At 35.2% G+C, this 12,893-nt stretch overlaps 1 protein-coding gene across 1 annotated transcript in view; it reads left to right on the top strand.

The window, feature by feature from the left end:
* The window catches only part of GRIA1 (glutamate ionotropic receptor AMPA type subunit 1), a 201,907-nt gene extending 198,100 nt beyond the window's left edge, over positions 1-3,807 (top strand). Inside the window, exons 10-11 of the mRNA XM_087954175.1 lie at positions 2,383-2,589; positions 3,370-3,807. Of these exons, the coding sequence (XP_087810301.1) occupies positions 2,383-2,589; positions 3,370-3,807 (645 nt within the window). The remainder of the gene's footprint in view (positions 1-2,382; positions 2,590-3,369) is intronic.
* The last annotated feature ends 9,086 nt before the right edge of the window (positions 3,808-12,893 follow it).

Raw genomic sequence — 12,893 nt, 5'->3', positions numbered from 1 at the left:
AAAAGTGGAGATCTGTCTAGTAATTTTAGAGGATTTAAACGTTTTAAAAATGCCATTTATCATCATTTTATTGAGGGTCACATGAAGACTCTGAACTCGTTTTATAATTTACTATAAGCAATTCACATGGATGCACAAGAATTTAATGTAGTGATTAAGGCACCAGCTACAAACCAGGAGACTATGAGTTCTAGTCCTGCCTTAGGCACAAAGTCACTTTCAACAATAGGAAAAAGGCAATGGAAAACCATTTCCAAAAAACCTTGCCAAGAAAACTGCAGGGACCCCAGGAGTCAACAGTGACTTGAAGGCACACATATGCACACACAGAGAGAGACACACATAGACACAACCAGACATATACACATGTACTACAAAATTGCAATGTTGTCTTTATTTTTATTTAAATCCACCAAATTTTTCAATTTTTTTATTTGAAATGTGTCTAGTTTTAATAATGCCTGCTTCATTGTTTTGAATATATTATTTCTTGAATTTTAGATTAATTAATAAATTGGATTGATAATCAACACATAACATATGATTGTTAGCAGGTCATGGTGTAATGGTAATGAACCCTTCATTAAATGAAGATGATTACCTTCCATTCTCAAAGATACTATTAAATTAAAATATGTTTTATTAATGGACCTATCAATTAAAAGTCATAGACCAGTGCTTTCTCGGAAAACTTTTAAGGTTTCCCTTCCACTAGCTGGGGAATTCTGGAAATTGGAGTCCACACATAAAGTTGCTGAAATCAAGAAACACTATTTTAGATGACTTGCCAGTTTTTGCTTTGTTGCTTTCCATTGCTATGTTTTCTATTGCTTACAGCTGTTGCTGTAAGATGACTGGGGATTTAACTCTTATCCGTTAACAAATAAATATACTTATAAATTGTTTAGTCTTCAAATAATTTTCCATAGCCTGCTAAACTCTTTGATTAATTAATATTTAATTTTATTTTGCTTTGTTGTTTCTTATGCTTGTTGAGAGAATTGGACTATTGGTTTAAGTGACAATTATTGAAGTAATAATATGACTGAGCTTTGTAAACCAATTGCTTTTGCATGATAGTGCACCCATGGAATCTTCTTTGTGGAATTCATTGATGATGGTATTGGTAATAGTGGAAATGGTGGAGCTCCAGACAGCAGCTGTCCCCCCCTCCCCCCCAAAGCTATTCATAAATCCTTCTGAGAACATACCACTTTTGTCATAATAATTTTAAACAGGACCATCAATGTGCTTAGGCACAGTCTAAATTTCAGATACTTTCCTCAAAACTATTTATTATTTATCTACTTATTTATTTCCATTTTGTATATAGGTTAAATAAATGGACCAGCCATTTTAAAGTTTTATTTTAAATAAATCTATCCATTCTAAAGGAGTATGCATGCTCTTTCTCCATTACTAGAAATAATATTCTATTCTGTCTTATTGTCTTATCTACACTGTCTTTGGTATGTATTCCAAAGCTTCCTATCTTTTCTATCCCTCTATAGAAAAATGACAGCTTGATCAGCAAATCTAAGATAGAAGCCTTCAGCATAATTCTGGCTTGTCATACTCATATATTCGTATAGGATCACAGATCCTCATGAAGCAATTCTCTGTACTATCTCCCATGTAATGTCAAAATCTTCTCTCCAATTTTAAGAGGAAAACAAAAAGGGTGCATAAACATTTTAACTGGGGAAAGTATAATGTCAATCTCTCATGTGACCTAAAAGGATGTATTCATTTGCCTGCCTGCAGGCTGATACAAATGATATATCTCTTTTTCGTCTGTTACATAAAAATTGAGCATCATGGTTTATGATTAGGCTACCTTTTGCTCATCAGCTTGAATGACAAGTACTGAGATGTGCATGCCACTATTTATGTCTATGGAGATTCTCAGTCATCCAGGTCATGCTTGTCCCAAAGGTGCTTTTTTTCCAAGAGGCCTCTTGAAAAACAGCACCCTTGGGACAGGCCACCATTTAAGGATTCCAACACGTTAAAACTCATTGTAGGACTGGAAACTACAGTAAGTTCTACAGAAAGAGATTGGGAATTTGAGAGTCTCAACGTCAAGAAAATATCAAGCTCAAGATTGGAATATAATATCAGGTTTCAAGTACTTGAACAAGTTCTTGACTTTATCTCCATTATCCCAAAGTGTACAAATGGAGTAATATTTAAAATTAAAAGGGAGCTTATTAATGTTGAATGTATCCTGGCAGTATTCCTAGAGCACTTCAGCAGTGGCAACATTTAACTTGTGTGTTGATGCGCTTCGCATCATACACAAAGATTTTAATATTATGCAGAACAGTTTTCATTGCCAAAACATTGAAACATTGATCATGTAACTTCCTCTGTTTCTCTCAGGAAGCTCCATATGTGATGCAAAAGAAGAGCAGTGAACCATTAGAAGGAAATTTGAGATATGAGGGATATTGCGTAGAATTAGCTGCTGAAATTGCAAAACATGTTGGCTATAACTACAGCTTGCAGGTTGTTTCTGATGGAAAATACGGCGCTCGAGATTCTGAAAGTAAAATGTGGAATGGCATGGTTGGAGAGCTAGTCTATGGAGTAAGTTTCTAGTTCTGAGTCAATGATTATATAATATTATTGTATTATAAAAGATGGTGATGTCAGAGCATCTTTAAAGGTATTGTTACTATAATTCAACACAGGTGGCCATTTGCTTTCAATTGCTACTGTTATTTGAGATTATTCTTTAAATAAGAGCAAGAAAAATATGAAAAACTGCTTTAAACATTGTGAATGATACCATATAGTTGACAGCAAGTCATTTGAGTTCAACAATTTACAGTTAACTATATCTCCATCTTAAAATAAATGGGAAGGTGTCACTCTACCACGATCTTTCTAATCTCCTGATATTTTTTAAGAGGGCAGGAATAGATATTAAGGAATTGAAATATCATAGATCCTGTACTGGGACATCAATTAAAGGATCATATCAACAGCTTTAATAGGACACAATAAATAACAATTATTTACCCAAAAGGAAATAGTGAAACCATACCTGGATGATTCTTGTTTAGCATTTATAAAGTAATATAAATCCAAGCATGTCTTTAAGGCAGTGAATGCAGGAAAGAATATGAGATAAATCAAATTGAGACATCAAAAACTTGTAAATTGTATTTTCAAGATTTTCAAATGGTTTGTATACATAAAAACCAAAAACCAATTTCCCCCCCAGTAATATTATAGCATCTTAAATATGTATAATGCTGTGCTTCTTCCCTAATCCAAGCCTTGCTGTCAAAAACGTCATGTATTCTTATTATAGTATTTTGCAGATATTCAGAATGTTCTAACACTGACTTCCTTTCTTTTTAGAGAGCTGATGTGGCTGTTGCACCCTTAACTATAACTCTAGTGCGAGAAGAAGTTATAGACTTTTCCAAACCTTTTATGAGCCTGGGCATATCTATCATGATTAAAAAGCCTCAAAAATCCAAACCTGGAGTATTTTCCTTCCTGGATCCTTTAGCCTATGAGATCTGGATGTGCATAGTTTTTGCCTATATTGGTGTCAGCGTTGTCCTCTTTCTGGTTAGCCGCTTCAGCCCATATGAGTGGCATAATGAGGAGGTTGAGGAAGGCCGTGACCAACCAGCTAATGACCAGACCAATGAATTTGGGATATTTAACAGCCTGTGGTTCTCCTTGGGAGCTTTTATGCAACAAGGATGTGATATATCTCCAAGGTTAGTAATTTCTGTTAAATATGCATTCTTTGGTGATGAGATTGCTTCTTCAGATGCTGGGAAATAGTTTTCTTCCATCATGTTTTCCAACCTTAGTATAACATCTGTAATTAACCTGCCTGATTGAAGTGGTTGAAATGATTGGCCTGGTTAAGTTAAACCTTTGTTGAAAATAATAGCATTTTGGTCAAACAGATTCTTTTATCATTTCAAACTTTCTTAATTTCTTTTATCATTTCAAACTTTCTTAATTGTTGCTGTAATATTTTCTGTTATATCCAAATCAATCCCTTTCAGAGTTTGCTTCCTGTCTTTTATATTTTTGAAATATTCAAGACAATATATAGAAGGGGATAGCAGGCACCTGTTAACAATCCCTGGAATCCTACTTTCATAGGCACCCACATCAACTTACACCATATCAATATTACATCCTGACATATATTTCAGCTCTTTTATTCATAATTAAATGTTGATTTCCCTTTTTGTATTGATGTTGATTTCCCTGTTTGTATTCGTGAATTCCACCTTCATTCAGATGTTACATCCTTCTCCTTTTTCTTACTTTCACAGGCATACAACATAGATAGTTTTCCTTCCGGCATTGTATTCATTAATTATCATTTACCACATTTTGATTACAGCTAAGATCTCAGATAGTCTTTGACATATCTGCTTCTGACTGTAACATCAGAGCTGTTGTTGAAGAATCTACAAACCTGAAGTACAAATTTCAGGCATGGCACATCTATGTCTTTGTCAAGTCATATCTTTGAAATGCAAGCCATTTAAATTTTATTTATTGAAATGTATTTATGTATTTACTTACTTATTACATTTAGAAACCATCCATCTCTCTCCCAGAGCTACTTTGAGCAGTGTGCAAATAGACATAATGAATGCTCAACCACTGATATCATAAAAAATGCAGCCCTATTACATGTGAATCAGCATTAACCAACAGCAGTCTGAGGCTATGGCACTCAACAAGGTTAATATCCTTGTTGAGGATCTCATTAAAACGAGATTGGACAGCCATTTGTCTGAAATGGAATAGGATCCCCCTGAGCAAGGGGTTGGACTAGAAGACCTCCAAGGTCCCTTCCAACTCTGTTATTCTGTATTTTCATCCAGGAGTGAGGTCTGAAGTGGAGAATTATATCAATCTACAGATTTTCCTTTTCCTACAATGTGAAGCCCACCACTCCTGTCATACTCCCCCTGGCCTGTGTCACCATGGAGATCCATATCCCCATGCCATATTCATCTTCCATGATTCCCACACCCAACTTCTGTATTCTACTTGAAGCAAAAGGGAAAAAAGAAAAAGTATAATAATAATGAACACTTCCTATGCTGTAGCAGTTTACTAACGCTATCACTCACCACAATACAATAATAATCATCTACACACACCTGCTAATTGATTCTATACCCATTCAGACAAACCAGCCTATGGTTAAGGCACCAGGCTGGAAACCAAGAGACTGTGAGTTCTACTCCCACCTTAGCCATGAAAACTAGCTGGCTAACCTTTGTTTGCTGTTAAATTAGTAATTAGTTGTTAAGGGAATCAGACTTCCCTTGTCAGGCCCTGACTTTGCTTGTCAGAAGGTTGCAAAAGTTGATCACATGATCATATAACTTCAGGACACTGCAACCATCATAAATATGGGTCAGTTGCCAAGATCTGAATTTTGTTCACATTACCATGGGGATGCTACAATGGTCATAAGTGTGAAAAATGGTTATAAGTCACTTTTTTCAGTGCTGTTGTAACTTTGAACAGTCATTCAATGAATGGTTAAAGACTACTTGTATACTGTATATATGTGTGTGCATATACGTATCAGTATACAGTATATATTCAACTCAAAGCAGCAAACATATTTGATATTCCTGTCTCTTATTTTCCCCACAATAACAACACTCTGAGGTGAGTGGGCTGAGAAGTCACCCAGTCAGCTTTTAAAAGCTGATTTTTATTATTTACCTAGAACTATGATAAATGGAAAAAAAACTGAAGATCCTAAATTAGAAATAAATCTTCTGAACATAAAAGAGCTTACCTTTGAGTAAAAATATGCAATCAATTATTTATTTTGATTTTTTTAACGTGCTCCATTTTTAAGATCATCTTAATAATAATATTAAACTTTAGTTCACTTTAAAACTTTAATTAATGTAAATGTAATTGATTAACTGGCAAAAGCATTTGTTGGTTAATACAAAAGAACAAATTGTAATTATAAATGGCTGAGTTTTGACAAACCCTTTGTTTTACCTCATTCTGCTTTGTTATTGTTATTGTAATAAAGACTCTAAAATAACTTATAAAATAGGCCCTTCCATTTAAATAGTTAATTTATTCCATAAAATTGAGTATACTTACCTACTCCAACAGGCTTTGTGCGATATGCACTTATATCTCACACTTTTTTAAAAAAAAAATTCCAAGAATTTATTGAGTTTTTTCTGTTATACAAGTTTAATTACATTGATTTATTAATTAACTAATCATCTGAGGGTCAAATTGAGGTTTTGTATCTGCACATTTAATTACATTTATTCACATAATTGAATTCAACTAATTTATTCACTTAGACTTCATTAATTCATTAATTGATCTTTAATCAGTGTTCCAATTCAAAATATGATAAAGATAATGAAAAATAAACCAAAAGTTTTGACTTCATGTGTTTCAATGATACTCACACTTCATTTTAGCCTAGCCCCGGCTGTAAGAATGTAGCTGAAATAAATTGACTTACCTGCAAACCTTTTGGTATGCTGAAAGCTGGATGCAAACCTTGTTTAAAGTGCTTTAGCCATGTCAAATGCTAAGCTAATGTTTTTAGAAGAGTTAATTTAGAAGACTTAATGCTAAGCTTCAGTCTAATACTAAGTTTTAAAACACAAAAGAAAAAAGTACATTCATTTTGCTTCTTGAGGTAATCCCAATCACCACATATTTTTCAGTTTTTCATCATTATTTTATTCAATCATTCATCACATTTATATAGCTTTCATTTTCACTTCTATTTCTTCATCACATTGCTTTCTGTTTTTCAAAGATGTTGAATGGATGGATTGAATGACTGAAAGTTATTTGATATCATCATAGATAAGGTTGTATCAGGAATTCACCAATCACTGACTGGAGGAACAGAAATTATTTATTCAATAATGGCTTACTCTAATCTGTTTTATGCTCTCAGTTTGCCTCACTTAAGAAAATATTTTTGAAGAACTTGGAAAAATCAGTTGTTAGTTGTGGGTTGTTTTTTATATTATTTTCATTAACCATCATTCTTCAAAACAATCTTTTTAATTATTGAATTAGTTTCAACCCATCTCAAGACCTAACACCTTAAATTAATTCTTCAGGTTTTCTTTTTTTACTAATATATTACCTACCACTAATTTGTTAGTATAACAATATATCTCAAAATTTTGTTCACTCCACTGCTAAAAAATCCCCAAAGTAATTTCTACCTTTAGTATTATATGAATGTGTATTTCACCTGGGTGACATATAAAGTAACCAAATGCAAGGGATTTGTGTCATTTCTTTCAGAAATGGGGAAGATTATACTTATCCTCTATATCATGCATCATTTTATGTACCACTCAAGAACCATATGAAAGTATTCCATAGCTAGATAAGGACATGAACATCTTTGTCATCTCTTAATGCAAAATGATGTGACAGAATGATATACTTTATGCTGAAGGTTATTATTGTTGGATTATTATTATTGTTTTGTTGGTAGCCAAGACAAAGGCAAATAATTCTGGAAAAATCTCAGATAAAGAATGATTTTGGCAAAATATGCAATGCCACATGTGCTGCTTTAACCAGATTTCTGATTCTCATGGCATCTATAGATAGATATAAAGATACACACAGCAGCTTCTTACATTTGAAACATTTGGTAGGCCTCGAGCAGAGTGTCTAAGGGAGAGTCGCAGTTCTAGAAATGAATGGATCCTTAACAAAATTCTGGGAAATCTTCATACCATCATTGCCTCTCCTCTTCTTTTTCCAACACCTTCTTTGTTTTCCCTCTTTCATAGCTAAAAATCAAATAAATTTAAATAGATCTTATTGCTGCTTCCTTAGTCCACATCATATGGCTTTCTTTTTTTTCCCTCCCCAAATCCCATTTTGGTTGTCTTCAACTTTCTTATTGAAGGGTGTATGTGTGTGCGTAAGGAACAGAAATGGAGTGATTGCTTGTTTGTATGTTTGTTTGTTTGTCCTGTGCCATCCATAGAGCCTACAGGCGACTTTGGCACCTTGCAAAGATTAAAAGCCAGTAAACATTAAAACAATAAATAACACTAATAATAGCAATAACAATATTTTAATGAAATAATGAAATGGGAGAGGTGAGGTAAGGTCTTCTCTTAGTCTGATAGTCACCTTGGAAATGATGTATCCCCTTTAAGACTCCAGGCCAATTGCCAGAACCAGGTCTTCAGGCCCTTTCAGAAGGTCAGAAGGATAGTTGCAGATATCACCTCGGGGGGTTTGATGTTCCAAAGAGCAGGAGCTACAGCAGAAAGAGCTCTTATTTTGGGCCCACGAGCCTACATTCCTTGATTGATGGGGTCCATGGCATGGCCTTCTATTACAGGTGGGATAGGCTCGTCTCATTGGGGTTTTTGTTGTTTAATTCCCTCAAACTCCAGTTCTTCTAACTTCACATTGGGAAATAAAGGTGCCTAACACGGTTGGTTGTTTCTTTAGTGGAACCTTTTTCTGTTTTTGTGTGATTTTCAAGAATTTTATAGCAAGTGCCGACTTTATGAAACTCTTGAATAGTAGAGATCCTGGACCTGAAACTTCTGGTCCAGTTTTAAATGCAGCCTTGGACATAATACTGCTTTCTTTATCAATTACTCTATAATTTCACAGAAATTCTAAGGATTAAAAAATAGTTCCTAGATACTTTTCACTAATTAGAGTCCTGCTATAATTATTTAGAATTTGTAGCATATGGCAATTTCTAAAGACTATTTGTTTAAGAAGTATAGATCTACTATAGATATATAGAAAAACTTTATCTCCAACTGAACTACTCCTAGGGTGTTTGTATCAGTGCACATAACTTTATTATTTTCTTAATCATATTCATATCAAGTCAAGTACCCTCTCCTCTTTTTTTGAATTCATCATGGATATTATTATTTACTCAATGAAAGATCCAATGCAATATCTTTCCAAAATTATTATTGAATAACAGTCCACCATGTGTTCCAGCATAGGGCAAAATGGACTCTCTATTTATACAGTAATGTCTTTTGTGAGTATAACCATTAAAATTTAATGTTTGGCAACAGACTCGTCTTTGTTGCCTTTGTTATCTCTCATTCAGCCAAATTGGAATGGGATTATTCAGTCCCTGGCATGATCTCAGAACTCACTCCATAAGAATTAGTCCATAAAAGGGAATGTGAATCTGGTCAATCACTTATCAAAATATTATCTCCCTTCCTGCCCACCTATTACTATAGTCCTCTTCCTCAGCCTCCTATTTTAAAAATACTAAATAGCCTTGATTGCACACTGGCAATCAATTTGACCTTACAAACCCTGGAAACTAAGAGCTAGGACAGTTTAATAACCATCCCTTGGAAATGGGCAGCCTGTAATTTAAAGGAAAACTATGGCTGTGGAGATTCAGTATACACTGAGAGAACTCCTCATGGAGTATGCGCACTTCTTCTCTTAGGGAAAACTCCACCACTGAGTTTTCAATGTATTGAAAATGTACATTGAGAGCATATGCACCAAAGACAAATTCCTTGTGTGTCCAATCACACTTGGCCAATAAAAAATCATATTCTATTCTATTCAGCCTCAATAAATGCCAGTGTTAGAATCTAAGTTAGATTTTTATTTTTTTATTTATTTATTTATTTGTCTTGGTGTTGTGTTAATAAAGAATAGGGAAATGGACAGGGGGGTGGCACGTGGGTTGCCCTGACTAGGAAAGGGTGAGGTGCAGGTCTAGTGGGGTGGGAGAAAGGTCGGGGGCGCGCTGTGAAGTGTATCTTTTTTGTGTGGTGTTGGGGGGGGGGGGGGGGGTTTGGGTGTTGGGTGGTGGTGGGGGGGGGTGGGCGGGTTTCTTTTGGTTTGTTTCTTTTGTGTGCTCTTGTGTTGTGCTAGTTCATTGACAGGTCAGGACATTGGTGGGATCCTTGAAAGGGAACTCAAAAAGAGAGACAGAGAGGAACTGAGAAGGTAGCATCAAACGACATTTCAAACAAGAAAACCCTGTGGAGGCAAGGAGTCAAGCTTGAATGAAAGAAAACTGGACTTTACTCATGTTCAGAGAAAAGAAAGCAGTACATATGGTAGAAGGCTTGGAGAAGAATATTAAACCACAATGAAGAAGCAGTAATAAAAAGAAGTGGAAATTTTGCCCAGTATTGTGGTTCTTTTCAGTACAGGCCTTTATGAAACTCAGGAGTAAATAGAAATACAATATTTAGTGATTCAATTTTTACCTCATCTTTATTATTATTTTTCTTACTAAGTAGCTCAAGTTGGCAAATATATAATGCAACTTCCTCGTCCTATTTTCTCAACAATAGCATCCCTGTGTGGCATAGATTTTTGTATCGGTTTTTGAAATTGTAGCATGGATTTGTTTTTCCATGAGTGATCTCTTTTTGGATTGAAGTTTCCTATTGATGGGATTATTTGGTGGGATCCTTGAAAGGAACTCAAAAGAGAGACAGAGAGGACGAGAGGTAGGGGGGGGGGGGGGGGGGGGGGGGGGGGGGGGGGGTGGGGGGGGGGGGGGGGGGGGGGAGGACAAAAAAAAGATTTTACAAAAAAAAACCCTGGGGGCAAGAGTCAAGCTGATGAAAGAACTGGCTTTCTCTGTTCAAAAAAAAGAGACATATGTAAAGCTGGGAATAAACCACAATGAAGAAGGAATAAAAAGCAGTGCAGCCTTTGTGGTTCTTTTCATTTGGTTTTTATGAAACTCAGGGGGGGAGAGGGGAGTTGGGGGTTTGTGTTTTTTTTTTTTTTTTTTTTTTTTTTTTTTTTTTTTTTTTTGTGTTTTTGGGTGGTTAAAAATATGTTTTTTTTTTTTTTTTTTTTTTTTACTAATAGCCTTTTTTTTTGTTTTTGGTGGGGCTGAAAGACTGACCAAGGTCACTCAACCACTTTATCACTCCTCTTGATAAAAAACATGCTGCCTCTGATGCTGGAATAATTTGAAAGCATCATAATTAAAAGCAGTGCTTGGTAACATTATATCATTAAGGAGTTTAATCCCTTCTGAAAATGGCCCGAGATGCCCTGTGTAGTGAGAAGATATGGCTTTACTTTGCTAAAATTGATGGCAGGTCATGAGGTAGCTGTCGTGTTATGAATTGTAGTCACTTTGTATAAATCAAATCAATACTATCTCTGTTATGTTGATGTTCTAACCAGGTTCATTATCCAGAGACACATTGGCAAATTGGGTAGCCACATACATTGAATAAAACATAAATATAAATGAATGAACTTATGTTGAAGGTTGCATAAAGAAAAGATTATATCCAGCCCTTGTGAATAGGTGCCACTGGCTGATGCAGATCCTCCAATCTATGTTGTTTCCTGACTCTGGCGCAGAGCTTTGCACTTATATGTACGGAGCTGCTCCACATAAATACGCAGTTTGATTTTGGAGGACACAGCAATCATAAAAAATGGTCTGAAGAAATGACTGAGAATGAAATATATACCCAGCTGAAGCTTGATATGGCTCACCCTGGATATACTATTTTTCCCTGTGACTGAACTACAAATTCTGATGTCTACCCGCTATGTCTGAATAAAAACACTATCCATCAGGCAGCAGATAGCATTCTGCATTTATATCTATCCTCCTCTTGTCAGCTTTTATGCCCTGGGCCATTGATTTCTCTCTACAAAGTTACTTGCATCTCTAAGAGAAGGCTTCCTTACATTGATGTCAAATCACTCAAATCGACATGATAAAGCAGGTCTCCTAGGCATTAGGATATTGATGAGTGAGATGTCTCCCAAGGTCCCTGCCTTACATAAAACATTGAAAAGTTTTTTTAAAAAAACAAACAAATAAATAGAAATGTGACAAAACAAAGTTTTATTTTGGTATTTCCAAATGTCTTTGGAATCTGAATAAATTCCATATGTGACTTTAGAAGAATAGAAGATGTTGTCACTCCAATAATTAGGACTCAACTCAGTTGTCTAGAAAAAAATGCCAAAAGTAAGTAGGAATATAGCAAGTATCACGGATGAAAAACAGTCTTTCTTGGACTCCTCTGTCTAGAATGGACTCGCCTATCTAGGAAAAAAAAATGCCAAAAGTAAGTAGGCATATAGGCGATATTGCAGATGGAAAACAGTCTTTCTTGCTTCCTAATTAAGAAGCATTTTCTAAATTGCTAAACTTTCAAAATTCTATATGTATCCACAAGGGTAAAGTAGCTACCGGGGAAGTCACTGAGGCAGGGTGTCAAACTTGCAGCCCACGGGCTGGATGCATCACGCAATGGCCATGCCCACTCCCAGTTTAGTGAAGGGGAAAAAAGTTGTGACACATGACAACAACAAGATGCTGCAAGTTTGACTTCCCTGCACTAAGGTATCCTTAAATCCATTCCCTGTTAATGTTTTTATCAGAAATAAAATTCCTTGATTTTTATCTGGTAGATGAACACACTGTTGGGTTGAATGACTCAAAGCACCATTCAGTCTATTTTTTTTTCTAGAGCTGTTATTTATTAATAAGATTTTATAATCTTTGCCCTGGGATAGAGGTAGAAAAAATATTTTTACTAGTTGGTTGTTGTTTTAAAAGATATCACGAGACACATAATTCGGGGGCTTTTAGATTTTAATTTTTACTCATCGATATTTACTCTTCCATGCAAATGCAAAAGTCTCTTTTTGCAGATGACATATAACAGCAAGCATTCCAAACATTCCTGTGAATTTAACTACAAGTCTTATCTTTCAACAGGTTGAATAGCATTGCAGGATTTTAGCCATTAAAATCCTGCAAGGCAGCTATCTGGACTTTATGAGCTCCCTCTTGTGTTAACTCGTGGAACTCTGCTTATTATTTTCACTATCGTTTTACTCTAGTCTCTCCATCA

This window comes from Notechis scutatus, chromosome 2 (assembly GCF_049901735.1).
Source record: "Notechis scutatus isolate UNSWTSFEM ecotype Mainland chromosome 2, rNotScu1.2, whole genome shotgun sequence".
NCBI classification, from domain to species: domain Eukaryota; kingdom Metazoa; phylum Chordata; class Lepidosauria; order Squamata; family Elapidae; genus Notechis; species Notechis scutatus.
This window is presented reverse-complemented; position numbering and strand designations above follow the sequence as displayed.